Source organism: Osmerus mordax, chromosome 14, assembly GCF_038355195.1.
Source record: "Osmerus mordax isolate fOsmMor3 chromosome 14, fOsmMor3.pri, whole genome shotgun sequence".
Taxonomy (NCBI): domain Eukaryota; kingdom Metazoa; phylum Chordata; class Actinopteri; order Osmeriformes; family Osmeridae; genus Osmerus; species Osmerus mordax.
Window position 1 is genome coordinate 7,421,124 of NC_090063.1, and position 21,205 is coordinate 7,442,328.

The window sequence follows — 21,205 nt, forward strand, 5'->3', positions numbered from 1 at the left end:
AACAGCAATTGTGAACAAACTGATTCACACAGGGACAGAGTAATAATTTCTTCCCTTACAAGAACACAGCCTACAAAAGCATTTACAATGACGATGTTTTACAGACGTTTTACATTTACAAATGTTTCCCAAATAAGTGCTTTTGGTCTATAGTCATCCATCCCTGAAACAGCACTGCTTAATGCTGTAATTAGGCCCCCTAGTGTTTTCTGTCTGCCTGCAGGTGTGTCTCTGTGTGCATTTCAGTCCTTATTTTGTCTCTCTCCAGTTCTTGAGGCCAAGTTAACCGAATAAGACATTTCCGGTTGATGTCCACTTTCATTTGTTTCTTGTTTTTACCTGTGCATGAAGTGCTCTGCGATTACTGCACTATTCATTTTGTGAATAATACCTTGTTAATGTTTTTTGTTTGTTTCATGTTTTGAACAGTAGGCCTATAGACTTTGTGGATTAGCCTACTGCACGTATTGTTTTGTAGAACAAATTAGGCCTAAAATGGTTCTGAAATGAAATTATTTTGGGGTCGTCACTTAATGACCAATTACAAATGTGGGTCCTGTAAAAAGAATGGACGCGTGACAGCTCCTCAAAAGTGAAGCCAAAACATCGCAATCGCCCCTTGGTGGCTGGTGGGACCTCGATACCGCGGCTCCACCACCGAGTAGCATGTACTCTGGCTCCAAATGACATCCCAAGCGCAAGATGGCAGCACCCGTATCTGGGATATTTTGGCTTCATTTTTGTGCAGTGGGAAGAAGCGGAGACGCCTCGTCCATTCTTTTTAAAGTCTATGGGTTTATTATCTGACCAGTTGAAAACATCTGTCCTAGAGAACAATAAATAAGCAGGCCCACATTTGGTTAAAAACTGTGTAGGCCTTGTTGGTTGCCAAACCTCACAATTTGAACCTAAAGGTTTTTATTATTTTATCAGTTTTCTGAAATTAATCATTATGTTTCCATAGTAGTATTAAATTATCTTGTTAATATTCTTGTATCTTTGGGAAAGAAAGATTAGCTACTTTTCAAGTTCAACTTGTTTATGTTAATACGGAAGAAATCAACCGGAAATTAGAATCTTTTACTGGCGTCTCCCGTCCTACATGTTGTTCACAACATGGCGCCGTTAGATTTAGATAAATATGTGGAGATTGCAAGACAGTGCAAATATTTACCAGAAAACGACTTAAAGGTAAGTTTTAATGAGTGAACATATTGTGATTAAATTTATTGAACAATATTTGAAGCAAATAATAGTTGTGCTAAAAGTAGCTAGGTCTTTCAGGAGCTAACAGTTGAAGGAAACATTACAAACAGACAAGGCAGGGTAGCCATTAGCTATTAGCAAGCTAACTAGCTTTTTAGGCTAGTTAGAGCAGCTATTTTAGTGAGTCTATCTTGAATTGAACTAGCCTTGCAGAATATCTACCAACTAACGAGCAAGGTAGCTAATTAAACGTTAGTATTTGCTGAGGGCAATTATTGACATCAAGTCAATGGTGAATACGGACTACTGTTGCTCGTTAAATCAGTCATATCCAGTGCATAGCAAACTCTGTTGATTGATTTAAAAAAAACTTACTGTACACAAACTTACCTATCAGTAGTTTTGTAAGATTAACTTTCAAACGATTTTGTAAATTGACTTCATGTTCCTAATGTTGCAGAGATTATGTGACTATGTGTGTGACTTGCTACTAGAGGAATCAAATGTTCAACCAGTCACCACTCCTGTCACTGTTTGTGGAGACATCCATGGTCAGGTAAGATGTCGTTCGAATTGGTTGCGTTATTTTACTCGTTTAGCTCCATCGCTTACACGTAATTTTTGGAAGATTTCGCACTTCCACCACCGAATACGTTTATAGTGTCATTGGGTTTTTAGCATTCTGACATGTGATGCATGCATCTGTCAAAAACACTTTACTTTCTGCTTATTGTTCTCAGTTTTATGACCTATGTGAGCTCTTCAGAACTGGTGGACAAGTTCCAGACACAAATTACATTTTCATGGTGAGTTAAAAAATTGGTTATAATATAGATATATTATAATAGATCTATTTGTAATACACTGTAGGCAGCCTTTAATTATATTGGATTGTTTCACTGCCATATATGCCTTATATTTTATTAAATATAAAGTGTTACATTTCTCTGCTTATCTGATTGTGCCGCAGTTGGCTGAAATAAATCATATGTATGTTCATTTATCTTCCCCAGGGAGACTTTGTTGATAGAGGATACTACAGCTTGGAAACATTTACACATCTGCTAGCCTTAAAAGCGAAGTGGCCAGATCGCATCACACTTCTGAGAGGGAATCATGAAAGCAGACAGATTACACAAGTGTATGGTTTTTATGGTAATAATGCAATATTTTCCAAATACAATGGACATGAATATGTATTAGTTACTTTTAATTTACCCCTCCAAAAGCTTGAATGGTTAAAACATATCAGTTGTCATTGTACTGATGAGAACTATACATAGATTTCCATTCATTAACCGTAGATCATTCAACTTTGCCCAGTGTCATGTACAGTGTACATGTGCTATTACAGTATGTGTTTTTCATTTGATGAACATGTTTACTACAAGTACATGGATTTGTGAATTTCTTGCAGCATATTTATCCTAAAAATAGAGGGAACATTTAAATTACAGCCTAACAAAATAAATTGTACTCTGGGGATGGTTTGAACTTTCAAAACTTGTGATATAGTTAGTATGAATGTTTATATTTGTTTCAATTTTCCAGATGAGTGCCAAACTAAATATGGAAATGCCAATGCATGGAGATACTGCACAAAAGTGTTTGACATGCTAACTGTTGCTGCTGTGAGTAAAACCAATTATTTACTTTCCCAGAAACTCTTACATTATCTTTTTTTATATACTTAATTTAACTACTGACTGTACACCCACTTAAGGTTTTCAAAATGGGTAATTAACTTGAGCTTGTATTCACAGTTGATCGATGAGCAGGTACTCTGTGTGCACGGCGGCCTTTCGCCCGACATCAAGACCCTGGACCAGATCCGCACTATTGAGCGCAACCAAGAAATCCCCCACAAAGGGGCCTTCTGTGACCTTGTGTGGTCAGACCCAGAGGATGTTGACACCTGGGCTATCAGTCCACGAGGTGCAGGATGGCTTTTTGGTGCCAAGGTTACTAATGAGGTAAACGCCATGAATTTGACTGTTTTTCCAATTTTAAGGAACAATTACATTTGGGCCTCTGTCCCTTTTTTAAAATGTGTTCAAATCCTTGTATCCAAAATAGATTTAAGACATTCCTTGGGATTGTCAGAGGAACTCAATTATAGCTCTGATTTTTTTTTCCAGTTTGTTCACATCAACAATCTGAAGCTGATTTGTCGTGCACATCAGCTGGTCCACGAGGGTTACAAGTTCATGTTTGATGAGAAGCTGGTGACTGTGTGGTCGGCACCCAACTACTGCTACCGCTGTGGAAACATAGCATCAATCATGGTCTTCAAGGATGTGAATACACGAGAGCCCAAGCTTTTCCGTGCTGTTCCAGACTCGGAGCGGGTTATTCCACCCCGAACAACAACACCTTACTTCCTGTAGTTTTAAGATATTTTTTTCCCCCAGAAGGTGTTCCCTGCCCCCCACGACCAACTAACATGGTATTTGCTCCATCCAGTTTAAATCTAAACAGTCGTATCCCAGAACCTTTCAGTTGTAGATTTCCAGCGAGTTTTGTAAGTAGGAACGTGTTGTGAGTCATATCTGATGTTCTGGAGAAATCTTAACTTTGTCTCTGGTAAATCTGTTTATACCTATATATTCATACATGGAATGAGTGTTTTAGTTGACTGGATCTCTCTTTGATCATGCCCGTTTCCTCCTCCAAATTTTATTTATAATTCTTTAGAAATTTCTATAACATACTTATAAAACAAATATCCAGTCTGCCTGAATCTCATAAAAAACAAAAAAAATTCTGTTCCCATGTCAAAATACCACCATATACAAAATGACAAAAATGCATCACTTTGTGAATGGTTGTGCATCCGGTATACCACTTAAGATTTTTTTTGTAGTGCAATTCAGTCCTTAATAATAGAATATTTTAAGATCCAGTAAATATTGGCCTTGTACGTAAGAAAAGCATAGTAACATCTAGAAACAAATGTTTTTTGTTGCTGGCAATAAACTATTATTTTATTTTAACTTATCTGTGGAGAATTGCACTCCAACATCCATTGTTCCACTTGTAATAACGAAAGTGAAGTTTTACTCTATCCGGTTTCTTTTTATTTCAATATTAAAAGGAAAACATTTGAGGGGCAGGGCACAGTTTTTGGCATGTGGGTTGTAAAGGTTTTATACACAATTGTATGTCTTAGTTATCCTTATCTTATTGTTTTAGACTGCCAATTACTTACCAATTGAAAATAAAATACTTTAAACTCAAGGTACCTTTTAATTTGTATTATGTTAATAGGTATATCCTGACACATTGATTTGTTTGTGGTAACCCAGATTTGTTTGTCTGTGGTAACCCTGTGTAATTAAGACCTGTGGAGAGGGAGGAGCTCAAATAAGAAATCCACTAAGCTACAAACCAGCTGCTTTGTTGTGATTATTAACTTGGAGTGAGCATTATGTGGAGTCTCCACGTAATGCTGAAGAGGGTGTTGTAACACAGTCAGTTTCAACACTGCTTTTATGCTGAGTTTGTAATAAATCAACAAAAGTTGGGACACCGAAGGAATTGTTATTTAATCAATTTATACAGTTTAAGTCACTTCCATTGCTGCACGACATTTGTAAATTGTGAACCCATTACCCATTATTATTTTGTATTTGTAAAACGTAAAAAACATTCTGTTTTGTTTGGTGATCCTAACTTTTTGTTCTGTCCACATGAGCAGATCAAGAAGTAGCAAGCTCAACACTCCTGTACGTTGCATGGATGAAAGCATCCACCAAATAAAAAAGGTGGCTGTTGAAACGAGCCACAACAGATATAGGACAAGAACACTATTCCTACCACTTTAGCCTCCTTGGTCGGTTTCTTGAGGCATGGATATAGTGATCCACAAAAGGGCATACAACAATGTTATATAATGCATACTACATCCCAGGTACTGTGCACTATCTATAGTTCCAGGAAAGTATGTTTGTGCTTCAGACCGACATCTGCACTGTGCAGTCGTTTCACAAAATCCCCCACTGCACCTTTAAGGACTCCGGCGCTGTATGACCTTTATTTTGAAATTCGAATCCAGCTGCAGCAAGGTATGCTGGACTCGCTCTCGCGGCTACCCTGCGACTGGATGCTGTTGTGACCTAGTGTAGTAGTAGCTGCGAGATGCAGCAGTTGTATCAAGCTAATCAGAGAAGTGAGCGACATCTGCATTCCCATTGATTAAAAGCGGGACTTTATCCCCAGATTGACAGCCGAACAGTTGCATACAGCAGGACTGTCACCCAGTAAATCGAAAAAGTCGGTAGCTAGCCTTGACGGAAATGCTGGAGAAACTAAGCATTGGCTAGCAAGCTAGGTAACATTTTCGACTAGCTAGAGGATAAGGGTCGTCGCAGCAGGGCATCATTAAACAGCTGTGTTGTGTCTGTTAGCTGGGGAACTATTCTGGTAAGATTGATTGCTGCCTATATAGCTATAACGTTAACTGGATGAATGTCTTAAGCATGTAACTAGCTGCGTCTAAAAACCGATACTAGAAACTAGTGTTAAGCGCCACACAATGGAATTGTGTTGAGTCGGGCATGCTAGCCTAGACAAGCCAGACAGTGATGATGTGCACAACCCGCTTGGAGCATCTTCTGGCTGTGGACCTGCTAGATTATTGCAACGATGTGGAACATATCCACTTGAATTAACATATGCAATTTGAACCAGCCTACATTTGACATAACTAATATACCTTTAATTACTGTAGATCAACCATCATCCCGTCACTTTCAAATAATTTTACATATTTGAGAATCCATTTGCTAGTTATAGCTAGTTACTCACTCAGTTGTGTCTTCTGGCTCCTTTTCTTATTTAACACCATTGACCTAGTAGAAATTGGAGCCTCTCATATTAAATTTAGGAATTTACCTATTTACATTTTGCTGAACACATCCGATCCCATTTTCTTTCAAATTCAAAAATTAGGTTTTATTTAAATATTGAAATTATGAATGACTATTAGAACATAGCCTACAATATTTAAGAAAACGCACAATGTTAAGGGCAGCATTTATGCAGCAATAATATCTTGTTCAGGTGTGGAAAAATAAGTGCCATGACTGGAGCTGGGGCTGAAGATGACATTCCATCAGGTGAAAGGAAGACAGTTACAGACTTCTGCTACCTGCTGGACAAGTCTAAACAACTCTTCAATGGGCTGAGGTCAGCTTTTCCGCTAGTTTAGGTCTTGCATGTTTTTTTTTAATATATTGTTTAATTTTTAACTGCCATGCTTGCATCAGCATCTATTTATGTATTCAGATTTAGTGGTTTTGCTGCTGTCCCTTGATAAATTAATTGATGATTTGTTTTGCAGTAAGATCTTACCTTTTTCTTATTTATTTATTTCCATTTGGCACTATCTTCTGTTAAAATAGAGACCTTCCACAGTACGGACATAAGCAGTGGCAGTCCTACTTTGGGCGCACCTTTGATGTCTATACAAAACTATGGAAATTTCAACAGCAGCACAGGTCAGTTGAATACATTTGAATACCTTGCTTGACTACATTTTGCGTGTCCGCTATTGCTCTAAACACCATCAATGTAGAATATTCCAAACCTAGTATGCAGTTAAGATAGTGTCCACTGTTGTTTGTGTGAAATCTTTATGACGGCAGGCTTCAGCCAATCTTACAGGCCTGTACATTAGGTCAGGGGTTCTCAAACTTTTTGGGGCTCAACATTTTCCAAGGACCCCCCATAAACATCCATTCAGCGTACCCTTTGTGCTCTTAAATTGACACAATATGCTTGTTTTATTGGTGTAAATGGTCCCCATCTGTAGATTATTATATATTTTTTCAATTTTTAATGATACACATTAATTTTACAATTCATTTTACAATGTTATAATTTATGGCAAATTATTTCGCGGACCCCCTGGCTATGGTTTGTGGACCCCACTTTGAGAACCACTGCATTAGGTGACACTAAATAGTTTTTTGGGCGTTTTTTACTGCTGAGTACTACTGGGGTCAGACTAGTGAGTCAAGGGAAGAAAAGCCAGTGGGCAATTTTCTTTTTCTTTTTCTGAATGACTGAATCCTTTCAGTAGTTAATATATAAATACAAATGTCAAAGTAAAATGTTTCCATAGTTATAGCTAAACAGTGCTTCCTTTTTTGAGTGCAGGCAGGTGCTGGACAATCGATATGGCCTGAAGAGATGGCAGATTGGAGAGGTTGCGTCCAAAATTGGGCAGCTTTACTATCACTATTAGTAAGCATTATAATGTATTATCGTTGTTTGTACTGTCACCATACACCACAAGATTGGAGTGTCCAGGTCAAAATGCATAGAAATGGCTTGGCTGATTTACCACATGTAAAATACATATAATTACGTTGCAATAAATGACTTAAATTCCCCTCTACAGTAGTTTCAGATGTGTTCCAGTGTTATAAGAAATTGATGCCAAATGCTGTATACTGTAACAATTTGAATTATTTTAATAATAATATATATAAGTTATATTTAAGTACTCATTTATTTAAGTGAAAGGTGTGGTCGTCAATAAATGAACTCATAAATAATGGATTTTCCTACTGGTTGACCTCAACAAAACATATAAACTGCCAGTCTTGGGCAGAGCAGAATTGGCTAGTTGAAGCCTTTCAGTTGGAACATCTTCTGTTGATGTGTAAAAGCATTTGTATCATGGTATATTACTCACAATTAATTTATGTCGAGAGTCATAGCAATGACTGGCAGAGTACAACATGACTGTCCTTTTGATAGGTAAAGGAAACCAATGATGATATTGATGTGTTAAAAAGTGTCAGAGACAAAGCAAGCCCTTTTATTTTAGTTTCTTTGTTACAGCCTTCGTACCTCAGAGACAAGTTACCTGAATGAAGCATTTTCATTCTACTCTGCCATCCGACAGCGTTCCTACTACTATCAGGTTAACAAAGAAGATAGGTAAGTAGAATAAGTAAAGTCATCTTGTTTTAGAAATGTTTGTAAAGACACTATTGTTTCCTTGGCTCATTTATCTGGCATTGCTGTATGGGCAATACAAGTAATGTATGTATACTTTTTAGCTTAGTAGGTGGCTATTTACCGTAAGTAGCTTAGCTATTTGATTGACCTACTGTAGTGTTCAGTATTATCAATAAATATTTGATTGTGTGAATAAAATTAAAAATTAAAAAATAATTTAACATTTGTAATCTTTAGGGCAGTGGTTAATCGAATTCCCCTTTGATTTAAGTAGTTAACTGTGTCCTGCTTTATTTCATACACCCCTTCTCCCCTCCTTGTTAGGCCAGAGTTGGTAGTGAAGAAGCTTCGATATTATGCTCGCTACATAGTCGTCTGTTTACTGCTGAACAAGATGGACCTTGTGAAAGTTTTGGTCAAGGTATGGAACCCTTTTTATGAACAAGATGTTGTGCTTATATGACAAGGGAATATAAAGAGTCTAGTGTAGATCAGGGGTTAAGTCCAAATTCATGCAAATGTGGTCAATGAAGGCTTTAATGTGACCCATTTTTGACATTATGAATTGAGTATGAATTTAAGATATACATGATTCATTGTTTAATGAACACTTAATGCTAAGGAAATTAGTGTTTAACCATCTTACTTTACACTAACCTACACTTAATATAGTTTGCAGTTTAATTGAACTTTTTTCAAACATCTGGACATTTACATTTAGTCATTTGGCAGACGCTCTTATCCAGAGCGACTTACAGTACGTACAGGGACATTCTCCCTGTAGCAGGGTGAAGTGCCTTGCCCAAGGACACAACGTCATTTTGCACGGCCGGGAATCGAACCGGCAAACTTCTGATTAATAGCCCAACTCCCTAATTGCTTAGCCATCTGACCCCCACCACTTTATCTTTAGACACACACAAACTCTATACATGCATATTTTACCATATTTATAATGTCTTGTGTTTTCTTTTGTAGGAGCTGTCAGAGGAAATAGAAGACTACACTCAGAGATTCAATACTGAAGATCAGTTAGAATGGAATCTTGTTCTACAAGAGGTTGCAGCTTTTGTGGAGGTCAGATCCTTATATAACATGTTACTTTGTCAATCAAAAAAAAGTTTTATAAACTAATAATGCATTCAAAGTTGTCCTTTGTTGGTTCCATTGTTTCTTTTTCATAATGACTGATATAAAGAATCATTTTGTTGGTAACAAAATTAATTTTATTATTATACAGATGTATACAGTATTTATCAATATGCTACAGTTGTGTGTTTGCACCAGGTGATGGGTGTATTCTATACAATTTGGAAATGGTTGGTGCTTGATATTAATGCATGTCTGGGACATTCAAACTTTTTCTGTGTCGTGTATATAGTCATTACATCATTACCCAACCAAAGTGGAGCAGTGCAGCGCAAAAAAGAGAAAGTCAAGATGTGGTCTGACCTAAATTCAGGATGGTCTTTAAAAAGAAAGGAACCATCTTGTTGCACTTTCCTGTCAAATATAAATGTCTACATTTATTTCACGCTCATGCAGGAATGCTTATCGTGTGTTATGTGTTGTTTTCCTGTATTATTTGAGCAGGCAGACCCAGTGATGGTCCTAAACAATGAAAATTCTGTTGCCGTTACCACCAATCGACTGCAGGAGGGTGGTGTGCCACCATTGGAACAGGGAATGGTTGTTGGGCAACTTATCCTGGCAGATGCGCTTATCGTTGGAAACTGTAACAACCAGGTATTAACTTATTGTGATTTCTTGAAAGATTGTAGCAGTACTGTGAACACTCTTTTTTGTATTTTGTGTGATTTTATCTGTTTCTATCCCATTTGAAACCGTAAATTTTTCTTATCGTCTCAAGTTTGGTACTTTCTGTAACTGTTCCCATCTGGTATTGGGAAAGTAAACTTGTGATGTAATAGTACCTTACAAACCAAACATGTATTATTCATTGTCTGCCATAACCCCATGGTAGATGGCTAATAAATAAAACTGTATAAACCTTTGGATAAGTAAATTAATAAGGCAGCTTGGTGATCTTTCATCCAAGTTTGATCAAATGTAATTGGGACAGGTTATGTTGCTGCTTTGACCTGCTCTCAAACCTGACTGAAATTCGCTTTAAATGTTTTTCTTGCTCAAATAATAAGGCATTATTTTACATATTTTGGCAATTTAACATTCTAAACCTGTTTCTCTCCCATTCTTTTTTTCTTTTTTGGTAGGTGAAATTCAGTGAGCTAACTATCGACATGTTTCGCATGCTTCAAGCTTTAGAAAGGGAACCGGTCAATCTGGCTATTCAAACAACTAAAACAGGGTCATTGGTAAGTGTAATACACTTAGTGTCTTTCATCTCTCTAATCATGTCAGGAATATGTGTGTGTCTGTGTGTATTTTTTAGAATGGGATTTTAGGGCAGCGAGTTTCCACGATTATCTCGAGAACTGGGCACAAAGTTCATATTTCGCAGGTGTCTTTTTTAGAATCCAATGGAGTGGAGTGACACGTTTGATGTTCTTTGGATAAGCATTTTGACATTTCCCAAAAATAATTTGCCACCAGTTTTGCGATGGATCTTTTTCAGCCATGTTCAGCTTGCACGATACGTTTCACTAAGCACTTGGACTTACTATTTACTACAGATAGGAGGCGGTATGATAACTTCAGTGAATTTAGTTTAGTTAATGAACAAATGTGATTAACAAAGGCATTCGTAATGAAATGAAATTAAGTGCTTAACGCACCGGAGTTCGTAGTAAGGAAAATAGGGAAAATTAGTTTGCTCTCTTCGCTCTGACTGCTGGCATATGCTTTCAAAGTTTTTTTTATGGATGAAATGCTGGGTAGCTAACAGAACGACAATATAAATCGATTGTAGAACTTGAAGGTATTGTTTTGTGCTGCAAAAAATGAAATTCCTTTGTGGAAAAGTTTACAAATTATATGTATTTGTATTTATTTATAGGAACCTAGCGAGAAGCCAGCGAAGAGAGAAAATCCTCACAAGTATTTACTGTACAAGCCGACATTCAGCCAGCTATACACTTTCCTGTCTGCCTCTTTTAAGGTCTGTGTCTAATGAGACACTTTGTCTGCTCATTTATATTTGTTGGCAAATCTCAATGTCATCATTTATTTGATCTGATCAGTGTATATATATGTTATTTTGGTGTCATAATTTCTTTGATCTGATCAGTGTATATATATGTTATTTTGGTGTCATCATTTATTTGATCTGATCAGTGTATGTTATTTTGGTTTAATTTAAAAGGGAAATGATCTGAATTCTAATTTAAATGATGGTATTTTGTAGGAATTACCAGCAAACAGTGTGCTGCTTGTCTATATCTCAGCCACTGGAGTCTTCCCTACAGGACGCTCAGATTATGAGGGTATGTAGGGCCTTGAGCCTTGTTTTTGTTATAAATTATGTCATATGTATTTTTTAAGAAAACACAGGCATTAGCTAATATGTGCTGCATGAATGACACACCTTAGTCAAATCATTCATTTTGCCACTCGTATGATGAATAGGTAGTCATGCTGGAAGTGGTAGTCACATAAGAATAGTATTTTGCCATGTGTGATTATATTAATAAGATCAGGGTCATTGCCTTAAAATGTTCTCTTGGTTTGATGACTTGAACTTCCATTTTTTCACAGGGCCATATGACTTTGGAGGAGTTCTTACTAACACAAATCGAGATGTGGTGAATGGGGAGACACAGCAGAAAAGGAACCATGCACAGAAAGAAATGCACTGGTGAGAATGAGTTAGTCAATACAGCGTTTAACTATCTTGCAGTTCTTTTAGGACCAACTGAGTCTACATATTATACATGTCCTTACATGTAGAATGTATGTATTGTATTATATGAATAAATATTACATTTGCGAAGTTTATGTATTTTCTGTTTGCAATGTGCCCAAGCCTTCACCCCGGAGACTTGTTCCCTTTCACCCGGAAGCCACTGTTTGTCATAGTGGACTCTTCCAACAGCACAGCCTATAAGGTTTGTTACATTGATTTACCGTTTATTTTTGATTGACCATATGTCAAAGTATGTAATAATATTTGAGAAGGTTCAATCCCATACACAAGGGTTCTCCAATCCTGGTCCTCGAGGGCAGTTGTCCTGCATGTTTTAGATGTTGCCCTGCTCCAGCACACCTGTTTCAAATGAATGGGTTGTTATCAAGCTCTGTGGAAGCCGGGTAATGACCATTCATTTGAATAAGGTGTGCTGGAGCTCGATTTGTTAAAACGATTTGTTTGTAAACCTCGACCTATGGTCTCGGTTAACAAACGTTTTAACAAATCTCGGTTTACAAAGGCGTTTGCAGACCTGTCAAGGAGTAAGCATTTGCTGTTTGTTGGACATCCCATTCCAAAACCAAGAGCATTTATATGGATTTGCCCCCCGTTTGGGGTTATAACAGCTGCCACTCTTCTGGGAAGGCTGTCCACAAGATTTTGGATTGTGTCTGGGAATGTGTGCCTCTTCAGTCACAAGAGCATTAGAGAGGTTGGGCACTGTTTTTGGTAATTAAACCTGGCTTGCAGATGGCATTAGAATTGATCCCACATGTATTTTGTCGTTTTCTGCTTGGGGACATTATTAAACCAATTACCAATTTGGGCAGTTTTTCATGGATTTAGATGAAAATCCCTTAGTTATACTGCTGGACATAATTATGCTAAATATATTAAATTAAATAATAATTATGCATAATATGTCATTTTAGACATCTCTATGAATCAAATTGGCAATCTGGCAACAGTCTGGGGAAAGCCCTTTACTGTTTCGGCTTGAAAATGCCCCATGCACAAAGCAAGGTCCATATACTATTGGCCATATTGTGTACATATGGTCACAACCTTAGTAGCAAAGATCCATACATTTATCAGTATAGTAATCAACTAAAAATAGCATAATGTTATTTTGTAAAAAATCTTAATGACTAATAAATGCATTAAATATCCAACATAAATATATATTTTGACGTCTGTCTTGCTACGACTCCTACAGCTTGCAGTGGTGACAATGTTTGCATATAGTTGCATGATTCAGGCCCATTCAGTTTTGATTATGCTGAGAAGGATTCTAAGAGCTCTTATCCATATACAAAAAGATGCTTTCAAATTTGAATCGACTGTATACATTCCCAAGGACAAAGGAACATTAATTTGTCTTCACCCCTTACTATGATGGAATTTTGAAAATATAATCAGTGTGATATAATGAAATTAAATTCAAGCAATGTCAAGAAGAAGATGTGGCGTGACACTAAATATTTTCTTACAGAATTTCTCAAATCTCTTTGGCCAGCCGCTGGTGTGCCTGCTATCTCCCATATCCTATCCTAAGGGTATACAAGGTACAGTATTAAGCCATATGAGTCAGTTTTCTCATCTAAATAAATATCATGTTACCTGATCTAAATAAAGATAAGGGAAATGACAAAACACTGTGACTAGAACACAAGGGCCTCAGAGAGGTAGGTTTATATGAAGGGTACGTTGGGAAGTTAGGGAGCATGGGGGGGAGATCAGAGGGTGTTTTCAGTCAGGCGTCATGCAGTGGGGAGAAGAGGGGTTGCCTAAGGTCTGCAGTGTAAAAACTGATATTTGCATGTTTAACCTATTTAGGACAGATATCAGATATTGACATTCTTGGATGTATACAGTATATATAATATTAAACTTACAGTAGCTTCAGAAAATATTAAAAGTGCGTCAGACCTATTAGGCTACATGCTCTCATGTGTTGTGCCGCTGTAGCAATGAGTTCCTATAGCCTGATCTGACATGCCAAAGTAGCGTTTCATAATGCTACACCATGTTCAGTTATATTTCCTTTTATAAAAAAATATTTGACACATTTGATGCTTTTCTGTTCTTCACAGTCATAACTGCTACCTTTATTTCAGATCAATCCCAGCGTGGAAGCCTTTTCACGTTGTTCCTGTACTGCCCCTTAATGGCATTTTTGTCAGTGTGTGGCTTGAGCAATGTGCGCCAAGTATTGTGGGAAAAGGCTCAAGAGTTTCTCCGCAAGGTGTATCGTGACATTGGCCAGATGATGACACGCTCGCGAACCATAGGTATCTCCCAGCTTTGTGAAGGCTATTTTATTACGTATACATATGCATGTATACATACATTTACACATATATTTAAATACAGCTTGTGAGACGTTTGAAGCATTTAATTTAACATTGGTTTGCTTAATTATTATAGATTTTTTCCCCCACCACATCTTGACTTTGGTAATGATTAGGCCTTATTAAATTCAGTCAGTAGATTTGGTTCACGGTTAAGCTGTAGAGAGGTGATATGGAATAGTGAACACTGATGTATTTTTTGCAGTCTTTACATGGCAAGTTTTGCAAATGCAGTTCATCAAAACCTTATTACACTCAACGTGGGAAATGCAAAGGCTGCCATATTTTTCACTGCTCTTGTAGACTGTGAACTACAGACATCACAAGATGTCCTTCTTGCTCCCAGCCACTTTCTCTGTGACTACTTATCACACACTTTCAGTCTCATTCCTCTATCCCAGGCCCCTTTGATATAATTTATGTTGCTTACTCATACTTTTTCCAGTCTTTGCTAGACTCTCTCTTCTCCTTTTTATCCTGTCATTTAGAGGGTTAAAGGCAGGGTAGAGTTGCACAAAGCTAGCTATTTTCTGGAGGGGCAAAGTGCACGCAGGTAGGTAGACAGACAGACAGGTAGCCCATCCAATCCATAGTCAGGGTACCCCTTAATGATTGGTCGTGTTTATTACAATATTGCGACGCCCACAGATGTCGGAATGATTTCATATTACCGTCAAACCTTTTAGGTATATTGGTTGCTCTCAAGACGTGAAGTTACTTTTGGCAAATATGACAAAAAGTGCTTCTCAACAACATTACCTACCCTGCCTTTAAATATGGTGTAAAATGTTTCTTATTCATTATTATTTGAATTACAATTTTGTCTGTCTTGGCTTCTGTAATACTTTTTAATACACAAACCGATAACATTTGGTTATTATTCAATATTATCTCAATGAAAATGTTTTCTTAGACCAAGCCTTTCTACAATTCTATGGAGACGAGTTCCTTCGATTACTGCTGGTTCGCTTTGTGTTCTGCTCAGCTACACTGAGACTCCACAAACTCTTCCGGGTAAATCACTCACTTTTTGTGCAATTACTGCATAGAACATTTTTATTATAAGAAATATTTACTGCTTGGTGAAAAGTTAGTTGCACTGTAACAGTTGCACACATTTCCCTTCTCACAGGAATCCAGAAGCTTCCCAGAGTCATACCCTCAGCTATCCAAACAGGAGACCGTGGAGAGTAGTGTTTTGCAGAAGCATGTTCTCGAGCTGGCAGCCATGCTAGATGTGCAAAATCTTTTCTGGAATGACATACAGGAGAACAACTAAGTGAGAAGGAGTAGTCAGCAATTTCATAAGTTATATAATAGGAAACAAATGTTAACACTTGTAAACGCCAGAGACCTTACTGTCTATTACAGGTAATTTAATTGCTTGTTGAGCTCATCCAGTTTCTTTTACTTTTTAAGCGACATATTAAATACATGAATCTGGTTTAACATGCAATATACATACTGTATATTTGCGATGAAATCAACATGGTCCAGCTATCAAGTCAATGTAGGGCACACAAGAACAGAATAACCCAAAAATATATATATATTGACCTAGAAATTTTCCACCACTGCCGGTAATGATTCCAGATGTCTGGACTGCAAAAGACATGCATTTAAACTGTAGGGTAGGTAATCGTTTGTAGGGTAATCCTGTACATCAATGGTATGTATAATTTATTTTATTTGTTTATCATACACATTCAAAATCAAGGCCTCCCAAGATTTGAAGTAGAAAAAAAAGAATTATGTTGGAAAAAAACAGTGAATTATACCAAGAAATATGACACATTTAATTTTTACACAAACCTTTAAAGGTCCCATGACATGAAATGTTCACTTATAGTTCACTACAGTATTAGGGAACCACTAAGGCCTATATAAAAGCATCCAAAAACAGCATGTCATGGGATCTTTAAAATATTCATCTGACACAATAATTTTGTTTATGCACCTGTCAGTCCATCTTTTTAAATATCAACAAGGCACTAATCAATGGATCCCTGCAAGCTGTATATTATCAAAAGGAGTAGACCCAGCTGTCTATGATTCATATGTCCTCATACATGTTTCTAAAACAAACTAATAAGAACAAATAATAAACCTTCCTATGTTTGAAAATATAAGTTAGTTTTAAAATGATTATGATTATTTTCCCTTTCCTGCTAAATCCACATAAAAAATTGGTAATAGTATCAAGTGGACCTGTGGATTCTTTAAAACAATACCAATCATTACACTATGTGACCAACAGGCTACGCTCTAGACCTTAGGAAGTTGACTGCCTGTGTGCGCGTCCTTGACTTATTATCTCAGCTCATGCTTGCAAACACAGAATGTGGCAGTATGCTGAAAGGTGAGATTGCACTAAAATAGATTGATTAATCGAGCCAATGGTATTTTTGGTTGCTGAGACTAAGAATTATTTTTTCAAACTTAACAATAAGTCATTTGGCTTGATAAATAATTTATTAATTTGTCTTCTCAGTGACACTCTCAAAAGTGTTATTGTTTGGCACCATGTGTATGCTTGTGGCCCCCATAGTTGTGGGGGTTATTTTTAATTTATTTGAAATCTGTTATTTTAGATGGGATTTAAGGAAAGATTGTGAGGGCGGTAAAGTTAATATCACTCAAGTATAATTGTTGATAGTATAGAGCACTTGATCAATCTCCATTGAGAACAAATTGTGAATATATTATAGTTGACATACTTGTTTTAGCTCATTAAAATACAAACATGAAAGAATCTAGTTTCAATTAAGGGTTAAATCATGTCATGATGGGTGGAGTAGATAATAGGTTCTAAAAGACTGCTTGCATTTATTTAGGATTAGATTTGGAAAAAAAGATCCATTCTTTATACTTATTTTATACAACATTCTCCATTTTTATACCAGGGAGTATAACTTTGGTTATACAAAGGTATGATGGGGGGGGGGGGGGGGGAAACTGTAGTACCTGACTAAACATGTATGCAAAGTCCATTTTAAATGTGTACACTTATGTAAGCAGTTCCAACTGAGTGTTCTAACTTCACACACTTTACCATTTTTCACTTATTTGCCTTGGTAAATTACATAAGCTAAGTGAAGTTGTTTTCAAACTGACGGTGAACAGTAATGTGAATATTTGCCAAAGTTTTCTTTATTGTCTTTTTTATTAGTTGAAATGTAATTTAGATACTCAGGAACATATGCAGCAGTATTTTAGCACACGTTTGGAAAGCATACTATTCTGAGGCCAGCACATTAAAAAAAAAGAATTATACAAAAAGTGTACCCAAAAGTAAATATATTAAGTTAAATACAGACAGTATTTTCAATACGCTTGTTGATAATATTGAGCAGTTGTATGTGTTATAAGAAAACATTCTTCCCGTTGAGGTAGGTTTGTTTGTAAAAACACTGTGCGTTGTAACCAAAGGGTCCAACACTTTATGCTGCTGCTTTTTGTTGAAGTAAGTCTAACCATTACTAAGCTTCATCAACATAGGTGGAAACGTTTTATTTTGGTGTCAACAATTTAAGTTGTTAAATTTAAACATTGACTGAGTTGTCAATCCTGATTAAATTAATATTTGAAGGTGGCAGAATAGAAAATATTATAAACATGAATTATAGGCCACATGAAGGGGGGTTTGTAAGAAGAATGTTTAAATACTGTGACATCTGCTTACTAACAAGTTTTTAGTTGGCCTCAGATTAGCTTTCATCCCATTTTAGTGTCCATTGCCAATTAACATTTTACCGTTTAAGTTGGATACTAATGGATTTTAAGAATACACTTTGGGAATTATGTATAACAACAACTATGGACTTACACACAGCAGTGAAATAGACCCTCCTTGGAAAACCTTTAAAGCTAGTTGCTATAGCAGGTAATGGGCACTCAACAGATCTTGTGGAAAATTCAAAATCCTCTTTGACTTTAAAACCTTTAAATTTTCAGGTAGGTTGATTAACTTTTTGTTTTTAGAGCATACATATCAATAGGAAATTGCATGCTAATCTGACCATTGACTACTTTTCAAAGTATTCAAAAATATTTTCTCCATAGATATATTTGATATACATTAATGCACTAAAATGTTTATAATATTGGTAGTATATTTTCATTTTCATTTTATTTATATTTTTTGGATGCATTATTATGTATTATTTTAAGCCTCCAATTATTTTTTATTTGTTTGGTTCTTGCCACGTATCGCAGCAGAGCGCATCCATTTAATATTGTTGTTCCAGCTCAACTGGTAGACCATCAAAAAACACAGCCTACTTCAATGATGGCGAGTTTGGGAAACCAACTTCAGACCATTAGGAATTACTCTATTTTATTTGACACCCTTCCTTGCATTCCGTAACCGGTATACTATCGCAAGCCTTTTTGGCAAGTTAATTCTGCTGCTTGTTGTATTTCTTTGCATGTCTATATTGTCCTTAGCTTATGCTGCCCTGTAAATGTCAGTGTTACTGCAAGTCTGTTGAGATTTTTTCTGCATGTTGCCAAGGTTAAATTAATGTATTCTTGATGGAACCCATAATGGATGTGTATTGGATAAGAGTGTCTGCTAAATGACTAAATGTGTATTGTAATTGAGCAAGCAGGTGGGGAAAAAACTGCCCTCTTACAAGCTTACGGTCACAAATGACAATTTGCTAAGCAGATTTTTAAATTACTAAGAAATTTGAATTCTTAGACTAAATTAAGAAAGCAATCATCTTTAAAATGTGTATATTTGTGTACTTTACACTGTGGATATTGTATGTTTACAGACAAAATAATAGCTTTCAGCACAGATACGTTCTTGTCTGTAGTATGTGTGTAGTAAGGTAGTTTAATGTACAAATTGTGTGAGGATATATGCAATCAGCATATTGTGAATGTTGCATCATTTTCTGTGGGTCCCTCTTCTGTTCTTCAGCCTACATTCCAAGGACATGGAGAGTCAGGGGGAAACTGCCACTGTTACCCTCCCTGTATTACTATGATAGTAATGGTACTATTTTATTATATGTGATAATGATCATGGTAGCCTTGCACTTCACTGTATGGAAATATGAACTTGTGCTGTTGGTAAAAAGGCATGACAAGAAGCATACATTCATTTAGTTTTATCCCAACCTCACTCTCTAACCTAATAACCTTTTAATATTTTGTGTGTTAATCACAATAGTCAAGAATATTGCTCAATGGTAACAGTGACTGCAGACTAGTTTTTGTGAACATTGTTGTAATATTTATCCTAATTAATGCTTCTTAATTAAATACAACTTTTAGTTTGTTTGGGATAGCATGAAAGCCAAGCCTAAACTCAACCCATTCATATCCTGATCACACTGGACCATTGGTCCAGGTCAAATGGAATCACAAGCACAAAAAGGCTAGCTCGGCTTGTCTCAATGTACAGTAAAGGCACACTTTTATACATATATTATGGTATAATTTAATGTTGCTCTCTGTGGAAAAAAAATTATCATAAAACTTGTAACATAAAAACATGTATTGTTTGGTTTGTATGTGCATATAGGGTTGAACAGTTTATATAATTGCTACAGTCCTTATTCCACTTGTGTAATGACCAAAAATCCATTACTTTGTATCCAGATTACAATTAAACTAGAAAAGGGTAGTTATTGTAAAGATTGATTTGTGTGCTATAGCTTCAGCAGTTTAAATGTTATTTTATATAACTTGAATGCAATAAAACATTTTTTTTTTTACTTATGACTATAATCTACTCAAAAAAGCCCCCTTTTGGAAAAAAAGGTTTCTGCAGTTCATCTTTCTAAGGCTGTATTTCTCAGGGTTCGAAATGACCTATGGCTCCCGGGGTCCCCAAAAGGTTTTATCTGTAAAAAGAAAATCTTAAGACTTTTGCTATCTTATCTGTATCTTTTCCACTTTTAAATGAAATCTTTTGTTTGGAATATTACAATTTTGAACAAGAAATTCATTCCTGACAATTGTGTTCCATGTGAAAAATGAAAAAAAATTGAACCAAACACATGGTGGCACTGTAACTGCAACGTCAATATATACTTGACCTAGACTTGTGCACAGTTCCTGTGATACAGTCGATAAAGATATTGGGGACACACATTCAGAAATTCCTGGAATTATAGATAGTGCTTGTGATGCAGTCATGCCCGTTGCGGTTCATTTCGACACCGACAACCGTCCGAGGAGCAGGCCCGAATCATCAAGTTACACACCCCTGGGCACAAATGTTTGATGGCTCATTGCCAACTTGCTTTGGTGGGCAGGTTTTTTTTCTTTAATAAATCAGCATGCTGGGCATATACAGAATAGCTCTTATTCATTATGGGGCCCTGTACCTCATCGGAAAATGAAACGTAGCCATTAAAAGTAACTATTACAATATAACTTGACTAAAAGCTTTAAACTGTTACAAGATAGAAAGTACACCTGATTTTGCTGATGTTCAGCTCCGTGCTACAGTGGCAAAGAATTGAAGGAAAGTCTCTTTACCCACTTTTGGCTCTCAAGATCAGTGGCTCAAGCGCTTAGTGGAACTCAGCTCCATGCTGTGATATTTCTCACAAGATCCATAACATTCTTTAAAAGGGATCCGTCACAAAACATGGTAGCAATTTTTTTTTGTTATCTCGAGGCATTGATCCAAACAATGTCAGCCACGGCTCCGCACATTCTTGGGTCCTGACATGGACACCTGCAAAATTACAGCTTCTCAAGCTAATTGTTCCACCAAAATCCCACTATTAAACTTGCAAACATACACACTGATTCCTTGCATTATAGTATTGCAGCTATACAGCATAGCCTCATGTAAAAAAAAAAATTGTTATATTGACTATCAACACCTTTT

General features: G+C 36.5%; 2 protein-coding genes across 2 annotated transcripts; both read left to right on the forward strand.

Moving 5' to 3' along the window:
- The first annotated feature begins 1,098 nt into the window (after positions 1-1,098).
- On the forward strand, positions 1,099-3,739 carry LOC136956478 (serine/threonine-protein phosphatase 6 catalytic subunit). The gene is made up of 7 exons (XM_067250370.1): positions 1,099-1,191; positions 1,667-1,762; positions 1,947-2,012; positions 2,220-2,361; positions 2,758-2,837; positions 2,970-3,179; positions 3,345-3,739. The coding sequence occupies exons 1-7, from the start codon at positions 1,117-1,119 to the stop codon at positions 3,591-3,593; spliced, it is 918 nt and encodes a 305-aa protein (XP_067106471.1). The 5' UTR covers positions 1,099-1,116; the 3' UTR covers positions 3,594-3,739.
- A 1,638-nt stretch (positions 3,740-5,377) lies between these two features.
- scai (suppressor of cancer cell invasion) lies at positions 5,378-20,021 on the forward strand. Its single transcript, XM_067251033.1, has 17 exons — positions 5,378-5,628; positions 6,268-6,393; positions 6,609-6,704; positions 7,366-7,452; positions 8,056-8,154; positions 8,500-8,596; positions 9,154-9,252; positions 9,769-9,921; positions 10,410-10,511; positions 11,153-11,254; positions 11,501-11,579; positions 11,851-11,950; positions 12,119-12,200; positions 13,494-13,566; positions 14,119-14,292; positions 15,266-15,366; positions 15,485-20,021. Exons 2-17 carry the CDS (start codon positions 6,287-6,289, stop codon positions 15,629-15,631), a joined length of 1,698 nt encoding a protein of 565 aa, XP_067107134.1. The 5' UTR covers positions 5,378-5,628; positions 6,268-6,286; the 3' UTR covers positions 15,632-20,021.
- Positions 20,022-21,205: the final 1,184 nt, after the last annotated feature.